This window comes from Lactuca sativa, chromosome 9 (genome assembly GCF_002870075.4).
Source record: "Lactuca sativa cultivar Salinas chromosome 9, Lsat_Salinas_v11, whole genome shotgun sequence".
NCBI classification, from domain to species: domain Eukaryota; kingdom Viridiplantae; phylum Streptophyta; class Magnoliopsida; order Asterales; family Asteraceae; genus Lactuca; species Lactuca sativa.
The window spans coordinates 41,073,188-41,086,858 of NC_056631.2; the positions used below are offsets into that span (position 1 = coordinate 41,073,188).

General features: G+C 27.2%; 1 protein-coding gene and 1 long non-coding RNA gene across 2 annotated transcripts; both read left to right on the forward strand.

Moving 5' to 3' along the window:
* Positions 1–7,566: 7,566 nt before the first annotated feature.
* LOC111906755 (uncharacterized) lies at positions 7,567–8,527 on the forward strand. The gene is made up of 3 exons (XM_023902525.3): positions 7,567–7,749; positions 7,847–8,187; positions 8,269–8,527. Exons 1-3 carry the CDS (start codon positions 7,659–7,661, stop codon positions 8,341–8,343), a joined length of 507 nt encoding a protein of 168 aa, XP_023758293.1. The 5' UTR covers positions 7,567–7,658; the 3' UTR covers positions 8,344–8,527.
* Positions 8,528–12,758: 4,231 nt separating this feature from the next.
* On the forward strand, positions 12,759–13,671 carry LOC128128560 (uncharacterized). Its single transcript, XR_008226547.1, has 2 exons — positions 12,759–13,201; positions 13,288–13,671. It is a non-coding gene; the product is annotated as an uncharacterized LOC128128560 (long non-coding RNA).

Sequence of the window (13,671 nt, forward strand, 5' to 3'; positions counted from 1 at the left end):
TTGCCCTACACTTACTTATTAACTTATAAGCTAATAAACTAATAAGCAATAAGCTTTTTTGCCAAACACCCCCTAAATGGTTATTACTTCCATTTATACATACCCAAACCACTTGTACTGTTTATCGTCCTCTTTTTTTTTTTTTTTTTTTTTTCGTTTTCCTTAATTCCTTTATTAATTTAATGTCCTACTAAGTAAAATGCTAAAATATGTAAATAATAGTTTATAAAAATAAACCTTTAGAATATCAGGTGTTGTGATTCAAAAGTCGATAAATAGGCATTTGAGAAGGCCAAAATACTCAGGTGTCAACTTGTTCATCGTGATTTTAAACCAAGTTTGGTCACAAATTAAAACATTTTCAACGATGGTATGTAATTCAAGGATTCATATTGATTTAGGTTCTCGAAACCTTAAAATATTGAACAAAATCTATATAGATACTTATAATATGGACAACAATCACCGTAATCAGGAAGTCCATGTGATGAAACTTGATATTATAAGGACCAATGATGAAAAAGGTTTCATTTTTAGACTAAACAAGATGAAAAATATACAAACTACCTTAATCATGTCAAATCTTGTGTTTAACTGTTCTTTATTGCAAAAGTAAGATGCCAAAATATACAAACTAATGATAATACAATGCTCTAAGTGACCCTCTTGATTGAGTTATTTGAACCTGCAAAGCCAACATATTAAAGAAACATAGTGAAAACCTTTTTAAGAACAAACCTGATATAATAAAGTCTTCACCCAATATATTTATAAGATAAAAATATAAAAGTTAAAAATGATGAAATCAATTACAAGTAAGGATTAAAATAAAAACCTGTTAAGAAAGAATCATCTGCAGGAGGGATATTTGAATCAACATGTATTTTCCGATGGTTTCAAATTTTGAATTATCCGAAATTCAGGGAATGAGATAGAATTTATTGAGAAATATAAGGATTCAAAACACAGATTAAAATTTAATATTATTTTATTGATGACTACTTGTGCTATTAGTTTAATGATTTGAACATCTTAAAAAAATAATATTATTATATTCAATCTATTTTTAAAAATAGTGAGATTTCTTTTATAAGATACTATATATATATATATATATATATATATATATATATATATATATATATATATATATATAACCAAGCTCAAATAACAAGGAAAATTTTGATAGAAAAGTAAGAAATTTTTTATATACATACTTTTTTAGCAAATAAACAAAATGATCGATTCAAAAAACACCTTCATGATTCAATTTTAAGTCAACCAAGAAAATATTCACTTTTATGACAATTTTAACAAATAGCAACAAAATCATCGTAAAAATGAAATCGAGATTTTTTTTTGTTTTTTGTTTTTTGTTTTTTGTTTTTGTTTTTGTTTTTGTTTTGTTTTTTTTTTTTTTTTTGTGAATCATGTTATTTTAATTCATATAATGATTCATTTGTTTTGTTTCCTAAAAAAATGCCCATTTTTTTTCCTATCAAAAAAGATTCTTACCGGATATATATATATATATATATATATATATATATATATATATATATATATATATATATATACTAGTAGTCTACCCGCGCGATGCAGCGGTGAAAATTAATTTCAAAACGATAATTAGTTTCCTTTCAATGGCCTATTTGGCATGTTAAAAAGAAAAATATATTGGTTTTGGGTTTAATATAAACATTACATTGGTATTTATTATTACAAATAAAATTCTACTAATATTTTGGATAAAATAAAAGCTTGTTGATCGGTTATAAAGTATAATACGATAGGTTATAAGCGATTTATAGAATAATTATGTTATAAAAGTTAAAATATAGTTATATGATATTATATGAATATTTGGTCGCGAATAAATCTTAATGTTTTATCGTAATTTTATATGTTATCACATAAATTTAACTTTATTTCGACAGGTTTTACCTTTTAAATTAGCTATAGTATATATTTTTATCTTCTAACGAATCATCGTTTTAAAGAATAATTTTGTTATAAAAATTAAAATATAGTTATATGATATTATATGAATATTTGGTCGTGAATAAATCTTAATGGTTTATTGTAATTTTGTATGTTATCACATTAATTTGACTTCATTTTGACAGTTTTTACCTTTTTAAATTAGATATAAAATATTATATATTTTCATCTTCTAAGAATCACTATTATTTTATTTAATATTATCAAAAAAAATTTACAGAAAGAAAAATGCATCATTGAAGAAACATTAATTGTTTATTGTTGTTTCTCACGTTTTGTATGTCGTTTGTTAGTCTTTTGACAATGTTTAATTGTCAAATTCATATCACAACTAATAAGGTAAATACTTGTGGGTAAATCTAAAAAAATAAAATGAACAAGGGACAATGCCCCAAACACTATTCTTATGTAAGCAGTAAAAATACGTTTAAAAATGACAATTTTTTTTTTATTTTGTAAATACGTTTAAAAAGTTTGAAACGCTGAAAAAAGTTAAAAAGGTAAATCGTAAACATCAAACTACATCGCATATTTGTTTAAAAAGTCTTTTAAAAGGTCAAAATTCTAAAAATATAAAAATCTTGTTTGAATTATTTAATATATATATATATATATATATATATATATATATATATATATATATATTGTGCAATTAATTGGTATTATTTCTTATATCATTAGAAAAATGTAGTTTCATATTAATGATTTTCTGTGAAATATATATTTTGCTAAAATTTGTTAGATTTTAAGACATTTCATTCATAAATTGGTGTTGTGAAAAATAATGTTTAAGCACAAACAAAAATAAAAGAAGGTTAAAGATGATTACGTAAACATACATTTAACTCATCTAAAAACGATTTGTCTTCTAGGCTTCAAACGCATATTAAATTAAATTTTACTATTACTATTTGTATTTGAATTTTATCTTTTAAAATTTTTTAAATATTAGTTAATATGCTTTTATATATATATATATATATATATATATATATATATATATATTATTGTATGTGAAAACATACTTTAACATTTTTAATTAAAATGTTTTTATATAGTTAACTATGTTAAAAAAAATTATCGATATTTATATTAATATTATAAATTTTAGTTTTATAGGTTACATTATATACTTTCTTTTGAGTTTCGTGGAGTGTATGAAATTTTTTGGGAACTATCAAGTAATTATTATACATTAAAGCTTTATAAGGTTTATTTATAAAGATAATCATAGTTTACCAATTTTGAGATTTGACAACTTGCTTTTGGTACCTTTACATTGAAACTGTACACATAAATTAGTAAGATGTCATAATATTTATTTTATTATTAATTAATTGTTATTTTATTAACTTTATTTGGTTTTATAATATTTAATTTTATCATTTATCTTCATTTGTAAATAAAAAGATATAACATTATAAAAATGTTTTATAGATTTATATAATATCAACAAAAGTTTTAAGCTAAATTACTTGTAAAATCATAGCAATTAAATTTTTTCCTATATAGATCCATCTCCATTAAAATTTAATATTTAAACTTAAAGAAAAGAAATTAAAACCAAACTTAAGGATGATGAATTTTAATAAATTGATGGATAAAAAGGGGAGTCAAGTCATGTAAAAAGGTTTTTACGTTACAATCCAAATACAAAGAATCAAAAGCATTCCACCAATAACTTTAGAAACAACATGACAAGCATTGTCCTAATAATTTTACAAACAACATCACAATTCATTACTAAAAAGTAAATAATATTTAAAAATTGCAGAAAATTAACCATTTTCTTCTACCTGAATATATAAAAACCAAACCACACTCGATCACCATGCAGCTAATCAACTATTTATAAAAATAATGGTCCAACTTCCATAACAAAAGAAAATAAATGATGACATACAAATATACAATCAAATTTTCAGAAAAAAAAAATCAAATCACAACGATATCAAAAACTTCAACAAAAAAAAAAAAAAACAAAATAATACAAATTGAAATAGAATCCCTGGAAACCAAAGATGAGGATAATGTTGAGGCTTATATTTGTATCTGAAAATACCGAAGAATGATTATCAGCTTCATGGTTTTCAACTGATGGAACTAAACATATTTGTTTCAAGATCTAAAAACGCTAAAGAGAAGAACGGGCGCCTTCTTAACTTAATAGTAGTAACGGATTTGTGTGTGGATGGTGAACACAAATCACTACAAATGGTGATGGCGACAGAGGATAAATGGCGGCAAGTTAGACAACAACCATTTTGCAGGTGGATGATGGTTGTGAACGCCGCAATTAAGCTTCTTTACAAACACAAGAGGTGGAGACCCGATATCTATGAAGACTTTGGAAGAGTTATTCAAAAAGTGTGATGTACATCTAATCCACCACCGGTTTATATACTAAAACTGTTTGATTTTTATTGGTCGGTTTTTAGGCACTGGGATTATCAATTTTTAATCTAACCCTTTCAAATAAAATCTAATGGCTAACAATTCTTCTCCTTGTTTTTAAGACTTTAGTCTTAAAACTTTTGGTCTTCTTATCATATATACATTATAAAGTAGTAAGATAAGATATATATATATATATATATATATATATATATATATATATATATATATATATATATATATATATATGCTTAGATTATTGTGTTCTAACTATCTATTGTATGCATGTAGGATTGATTGTGTACCAATCATTTTAGTTATTTTAAGAAAATAATTAATGCCTATTACATGTTGAAAATATAATTATTATTAATTAAATCTTTAGCATTTAATATGTATTAATTACTTTATTAAAATAACTAAAATTGTTGGTCTACAATGAATCTTACATACACACAATAAATAGTAGAACCATTCGAACCTATATATATATATATATATATATATATATATATATATATATATATATATATATATATATATATAGGGCTAGGTTATTTTGTTTTTTACATTTATTGGGCTAGAATGCACCAATAGAAATTTAGTAAATTAAATAATTATAGATATTAAATGATTTCCATAATTATATGTATATTAAATGATATCCATAATTATAATTCTTTTTTTATGGAAACTAATTAAATCCGTCGTTAATGCCAGCAATAACATTCTTTAATAATAAATTTGCATCTAGGTTTTTATATATGAGTTCGTACTTTGTCTCAAGGCTCAATCATTTAAAATACAATAAAGTTGTATGAAATATGAAGAACGAGAATGTATTCTACTATAATACACTCTTATTCTGCTGCAATACACTCTCATTCTTCTAGATATGAATTTTTTCTGAAAGAATTTTATTGTTGACATTAATGACGAATTTAATTAGTTTCCATAAAAAAGATTTAAAAGTATGGATAGCATTTAATATACATATAATTAATATAAAATTCTTATTGGTGCATTATTGTACACAATAGATGTGAAAAACATTTGAACCAATGTTTTCACTATCTATTAGAGAGAGTTAGGTTCAAATGTTTTCACTATCTATTGTGTGCATGTATGATTGATTCTGGACTAATTATTTTAGTTATTTTAAGAAAGTAATTAATGCATATTAAATGTTGAAGATGTAATTAATATTCATTATATCTTTAACATGTAATATGCATTAATTAGTTTCTTAAAATAAATAAAATGATTGGTCCAGAATCAGTCATACATGCACACAATAGATAGTAAAAACAAAATAACCTAACCATATATATATATATATATATATATATATATATATATATATATATATATATATATGTATGTGTGTGTGTATTAATAGTATTGTTCCACATTAATTAATGGTTACATTCTCCCACCTGCCATGTTCTACCGGTCAAGGGTTATGCTCATGAGTCGGCTTTTTCGCCGAGATAATCGAATTTGAATTCCTACCAACGTTTGAAATTTCTCAACTATAAAAAAACATATTGGTATCTTATATCTATATTTATATTTATATTATTATACTACAAATGAAACATTTTTATTTTCATCATATCTATTTGTAACCCCGTAGCCCTTCAACTTTCTATATTTTATATAAATTTTATTAATTTAAATCCTCTTTAATAAATGAAGGTTTTTTTTGCCACATGTCAATCTCTCATAAGTTTGGACACTTATCATTTTATGGAATTTTTGAAATAAATACTACCCATTTGTCAAATTTTGGTTTGTTTCATTTTTTTAATATTAAAGTCATATACTTATATATGTAAAGTATTAAATATCATATATAAGATATTGAATTGCAATAATATGTTTTTTCTTATTTTATAGTTGTACAATAAAAAATATTTTTTATTTACACTTTAATGTTTAATCTTTTTTAATTCAACCGTATAATACATGGATTTCAGACCTAATATGTTATTAAATGTAAAAATTATCATGTAATATTTGGCGCAAACGCTTTGAAACCCACAACGAACTTGGAGTATCCAATGAAACCACCAAATGAGAAGGGCCCAACAACATAAGACACTACATTAATTCCATTATCGAGATGTGGATATACGAAACAATCTCTAAGTAAATGCTTTAGGTGATTTGAAGAAAAGTGCAACTTCAGAACAAGTATGGATCAACCACGAAACCTTTTTTCGTGACAAAAAAGATGCAAATGTCATCCAATTGGATATATATATATATATATATATATATATATATATATATATATATATATATATATATATATATATATATATATATATATATATATATATATATATATATATATAAAACTTGGTAATATTGCTATGGGAGATTCCTGGATCACCGAATATTTCACCAAAATCAAGAATATCGTTGACCTTTTCTATAAAATTGACGCCACAATCCCAGAAAAATCCCTTTACCTATACTAGCAATGGTTTATCTCCTAAATTCGACTATATATGTTGCTAGTATGAATCCACATCGCTCCCGCTCCCTACATTTTTAGAAACTCATTCGATTCTTCTACCTAAGGTTCAATTGATGAATCAAATTTCCAATTGGTCTCAACAACTTTCACACTTCTACCACTCTTGTGTTCCTCACATACCTTTCTTACGGATGAAATAACCTCAACCAATTCATAATTTTCAAAATTCTAGCCCAGCAATAATTTGTTGCAACCCAACAACCCTAAACCCAACCCAATAATGGTTAGGCCAAAACCCAACCCAATAATTTGTCGTTTTCTTTATCTAATGGTATTAAATATCATATCATCTTCTTAAATCAATTTTCTAATTTTCTTTGAGCATAAAGTATACAGTACACCCCTAAGAAACACCACAAATTCTAATTGTCGTGATTAAAACACCGAAGTGGATTTGATCTTTTAGTATTATTTATCCAACAAATTAAAAACAAACGATGGAAAATGTGATACTATTGTTCTTTCGACTCTAACTGCCACGTGGATGGCAAGGTGTCAAGAGCCAGCAAGCTATTCTAACCTGCTACAACTCTTAATTAAACGTGTCAACAACCTACACAACCTTATTCATCTACGACACTCCATAAGCTTCTTACACGTCAAACATCACAACAGAAAACAATTAGTTTCCTAATCTCAAGACACTTATTCTCCAATATCAAATAAGAAGATATATATTATATATACAAGATCTTGAATTAACTTAGAAGATCCAACAATGGCGAATGCAAGCGATGAGTTCAGACTTACATCTTCCGGCATCGATCATGAAGGCCGGCTGCCAAGAAAATACACATCCGAAGGCCAAGGTATATATAACTGTTACTCCTTTCATTACTATATTTTCAGTTGGGAGGATTAATTCATTAGCTTGATCATTTGATTTATCAATGTTCGAACTTTCAGGTACACAGAAAGATATTTCGCCGCCGTTAGAATGGTACAACATTCCTAGTGGGACGAAAACATTAGCACTGGTGGCGGAGGATATCGACGCACCGGACCCAAATGGTCCGCTGGTTCCGTGGACTTTGTGGGTGGTGATCAATATACCACCAACCTTGAAAGGGTTGCCGGAGGGATTTTCCGGCAAAGAGGAGGAGAAGGGTGGCGATTTTGCTAATATCAAGGAAGGGAACAATGATTTCAAGCTACCAGGGTGGCGTAGCCCAAAGTTGCCGTCGTTTGGACATCGGTTTGAGTTCAAGCTTTATGCGTTGGATGATGAAATCGATTTGGGAAATAAGGTAATTAAGAGATTTATTAGTTTCTTAATTTACGTGTTTATATGGCTAAGTTGTTTGGATTAATCCATTATCCATATATAGGTGACCAAAGAGAAGCTGGTGGAGGCTATTGATGGTCATGTGGTTGGGGAAGCCGTTCTTACAGCAATCCATTGAACAGCAGAGTTTCGTCGTTTTTAATGAATCTTGAATAATGCATACTTGATTTCGATTTTGTACGGAATTTTCTTTGTTGCCATCGTCTATAGAAATATCAAATACATATAGTTTTCTTTTTGGATAAACAGGACAAAAACCACCAAGTTTCCACTAGAATTTTAATGTCATGCTGTCTTTTTTCTGTTTTGAATTTTCCACTTTGTCTTCTAACTTTTTACAATTTTGATTATCTTATTATTTTGACATTTTGACCGGTCAATCCGGTTGTATACAAGATTTAATGATATGACATTATTTTGTACAACCAATATTTAATGATATGACATTATTTTGATGTATCAAAAATGAATTTTTTTCTTAAAATGACATTAAGATTTTTTTTTTTATTTTTATTTATTTATTTATTTTTTATTTTAAGTGTAAAAAAATCCTTGTATTTATAAGAATATGTGATTTTTAAATAAAAAAAATTTGTATTTATATTGTTTAAAATGTAATAGAAAAATATTGATATATTTTCCAATAAAAAATGGTCGGCGAAAACAAAATTAGAATTATGATCAGATAGACCGGTCAAGTAAGGATGAGCATGAGACGGAATCGGTACTGGTCTGTATCGTTCCCGATTTCTAAAAAACCGAATTTGGTCGAAAGTCAATCCCGAAGTATCGGGAATGGTACTGGTTTTCAGTAACCGGTACCAGTGATATCCGAATTTCATGTATTTGAAGTACCAAATACTGTCTTATATTTTTAAACTCGATACGGTTTGATAATGGTACTAGTACCGCATCGATCGGATCGAGATTTGGGACAAACTGTTCCTTACGATCAAGTGGTCAGAATCATAACAATTCAAAAAAACATAGTGTCAAATTAGATTTCTGATTTAAAATTAATGACTTTTATGCCATTATCCCTTTCTTTTTCTCTCATTAACATAACAAATAGCTAAATTTTAAAAAGAAATTGTATATTTAACATGTTAAATCATAAAGTTAGAATAATATTCAAATATCATAAATTTTAACAATGGTAAATAATGAGAAATTAAATTTCCTTTTATATTTTATCATATTTATTTTCATATCCATGTAAAACATTGTTAGTGTCATATTTTTATAAAATTCACGCTATTTTAAATATTTGTTATCATTTCATATAGAGAATACGTAGGAAGAATATAAAAGGATATTTAATTTCTTGTAAGTAGTATAAACAATTAGGTTTGAAGTCCTATAAAAGTTGGATAAGTTGTTCAAATCTGATAAATCAAAAATAATTTCATCCGATCCAAGATAAAAAAAAAAGGATTCGGTTAGAAAATGGACGAGTTTGTCAGGGTCTTCGTTCTTCGAGTTCGTTTGTCTTTATATAAGAGTCTTCTTTGTCTTTATATAAGAGTCTTTTGTAACAACTCAAAAATCAACCATAAATTTTTAAAAATAAGAGTATAGGTTTTCACAAAAGATTTTAGTCATAAACATTAATAAGTTATAAAATCATTTTCTGACGTTACATCAACATAATCTTAGTAAAAATACGGAAGCTAAGTCTTGTTCGAAAACCATATTGTAGCATAGAATGGATAAATTGGGTGACATGCCTCTCTGAAAATGTCCAAATATCTTCAATCATGTTGGCTCCTTGCCCTTCAAACTTAAAGAACCTACAACTAAAAACATAAAGTAACAACTGCAAGTCTAAAGTTTAGTGAGTAATTATAACACTCACCCATTATACAGATCATATACATTTCACATAATAACTTCAATTAATAAACCATAGATTAATTACATAGTATCACATAATGTGTATGTATTTCCTAACACATATTGTTGGTACCAACCCTATACTAGCAGACTGTTTCTCCCGAAGGATCTATCATGACCATCCAAATTAGGATTGATCACTTTTCCTAAAGGGTCGGTCATTAACATCCAAAATGGGACTGATCACTTCTCCCGAAGGTTCTGTTACGACCATCCAAACTGGGACAAATCATTTTCCCGGAAGGGTGATATTGTTATCTTTATACATATATTTATGCATTATGTAAATACATTTGAGCTATAAAATGATATATTTTTACTTTTTTAGAGATATGATACTTAATATGTTTGAAATGTTAAATTACAGCTAAAATGGAAGTTGGCATGCAAAATGAAGCAAACGGAGCTCAAAAAGACATAAAAGACACAAAAGGACGTTGTTGGTAGCTTGACCGCTCGTCAATACTTTGACTATATATCATGACTCATAACTCCGATTGACGAGTTTCAAGATATTTTGAAAAATAGACAAAATTCTTGATGAATTTCATATTTATGAAAATCTGATTCCCAGTTCCCACGCCATGACAAAGTCATTTCCACAGCGTGGCAAAACAAAAAATTCCATAGATAGGAAGATTCCATCTCCCATGGAGCGACAAGTTGTTTACCATGTCGTGGTGCCGAAAAATCTATAAAAACACGATATTTCCATACCTAATCGGTGTGCAGCCTTTGGGGGGCTATAGGTGTGACCTTTACTTCATTTTGAAGTCCAGAAACCCTCCAAGGGTCGATTTTGAAGCTATATATTCAATTGGAGCAAGGATTGGAGATTCAAGCATTATTGTATTGAGATTTCACTTTGGTTTTCTTGATAATCATGTCTACCAATCTTTTGGTGATGTTTTTCTTCTTTAGTTTACTGAATATGGTGTAAAAACTTTTACTTTCACTAGATCTTGATGAACCCTAATTGAGTATGTTTTGATTTCGTTAGTTATTATGTGAGTTTGGTTAATACTTGTGTTCGATTGATCGTTTTACCTTTCATGTTAAAGTTATGATTTTTATTGCCTATTTCTAAGTTACATGTAGTTGAGAGGACCAATCTAATTACATTAACTTGAATCTTAACTAGTTTATGACCATTAAATTGTTAGGATTAGAGATTGCCCATATCCTAGGATTAGGTAAATATTAATTGATGACTTTAACAGTCTTAGAGAGTATTAGATATGTATGCTATGATTTGATTGATTGTCATGACCCTCAAAGTCTCTCTCTACTTCGATCCACCTCTCTTTCGTCTCTCAATCGCGTTCTAGAACTCCAATCCCTTCTAACTCAAGTACATTCAAACTTTAACCTAATTCTTATTTGATACTTTTGAAATACTTATATTAATTTGACATTTTTGTGATACGTATTATATTTGATTAAGTAATTGTAATTAGTTAGTTATTTGTCAAATGGAGTTAGGTTTTAACCTACTTTTTTTTGTTAATTTTAAAAGCATTGGTTTTTATTACTTAACATTTTGTAATGCTTTATGTCTTTATATAAATACATATAATTGTTTGTAAAATTATGATCTTAATTTCATTTGTGATAATGTAATATGTGTTTTTAAGTAATTAATTATGATTATAAACTTTAAAGTCAATTTTATATGATTCTGTTAAAATTTTGAAATTATATAATTGTTCTAACTTTGAATATAGGTTAAGTGATGTTCGATTAGAATTTTTTTTTTTTTATGGATTACATGTGCATCAATTGGACTTTTCAAAAACCTAATTTGAAAACGTGAATAAATTGCTAATAGTTAGATGTTTACCTATACATAACAAGAGGAGACTCAATGAGTCTCCTATATAAGGAGGTGTGATTTCTTTACATGTATTGTTTCATGTGATAATATATCATAATGGGAAAAAAATTATTTGTGTTCATGTTCGTCCTTGCTTTATTTGCTGCAGGTATTTTACTTTATTCCTTCTTTACCCTTTTTGTTTATGTAATGTTATTGCTTTTATATTCTTTTTGTTGCATGTTGAGATATCAATATTTTTCTTATACATGTCGATTCTTTAAGTTTTGGGTAAGGCTCTAAAATAAATATAGCCCATTTTGTTGGCTCTCTCAACCTTCAACGCTCACGTAAAAGAAAAAAAAGAAACAATGATACACTTTAATCTACAACCAAACATAAGTTCGATTCATGTTGTTCCTTCTCTCTCTCTCTCTCTCTATTGCAGTCCATAAGTTTGTATTACATTTGATTAAGTAATTGTAATTAATTGGTTATTTGTCAAATGCAGTTCGGTTTTAGCCTAACTTTTATTTGGTAAGTCTAAAAGCCCATAATTAATTTTTATTTCTTAACATTATGTAATTAATGCTTTATATCGTTATATAAATATATTTATGAACGCTTGTAAAACTTATGTTCTTAAATTTGATTTGAGATAATGTAATACGTGTTTGTAAATAATTAATTATGATTCTAAACCATGAAGTCAGTTTTGTTTGTGATTTTGTTAAATTTCAGAAAATTTATAATTGTTTGAACTTTGAATATAGGTCATGAGTTACATTTGAATGGAATTTTTAATTTGTGGAGTACATGTCCATAAATTGAATTTTTTAAACAACTAATTTGAAAACATGCCTAAATTGCCAAAAATTAATGATCCATAGATGGTGTTTATCTATACTTAACAATTGGTAAGGCAATGAATCTCCTATATAAGGGGGTCGGGGTTTCTTTACGTATATATATAAATTGTTTCTTGTGATAAGATATCAAAATGGGAAAAAGTTTAGTTGTGTTCATGTTGTTCCTTGCCCTCTTTGCTTCAGACATTTTACTTTATTCCTATTTTACACTTTTTGCTTATGTAATGTTATTGCTTTTTATATTTTTTTTGTTACGTGTTCAGATATGAAGGTTTTCCGCATACATGTTGATTCTTTAAGTTTTGTTTTTAACAATAATTATGGAAAGTACATGATTAATGATGGTTTTGGATTTTCAAAGTGGATACTATAGAAACAAAATTAATCACCTGTACATTAAGGTGAGAATGATGAATTAATGTGATTTTGAGAGAATACATAAATGTAAATCTGTATGGTTGACTGGTGATGGATTGTTTTGTTGCAGATGAGACTTTGATGACTTGGACAGAAGCAGCAGGGAGAGATCCAAGGTTTTGTGAATATGTATTCACGAGATAAACTTGTGAGACTGATTATCTATGTTTGCAAGACTGCATAGATTTACCGGAAAATAATCATAAGAGTACTGGAAAATGTCAGATAAGGGATAAGGTTAATCGATGTGTCTGTAACACTTGTGCATCTTGAGCATGCATATGCTCAATGAAGTTACTTATAATAAATAAGTACTATGTACGATGTACACCAGTCACATGACTTAATTTTTGTGTATGCCAGCTGTCATTTCTGATGGTGTATTTAATATCAATAAAACGTTTGTGGGTTGTAGCATACCATGCAACTGCCCATGTTTAGACTCTTATCACCA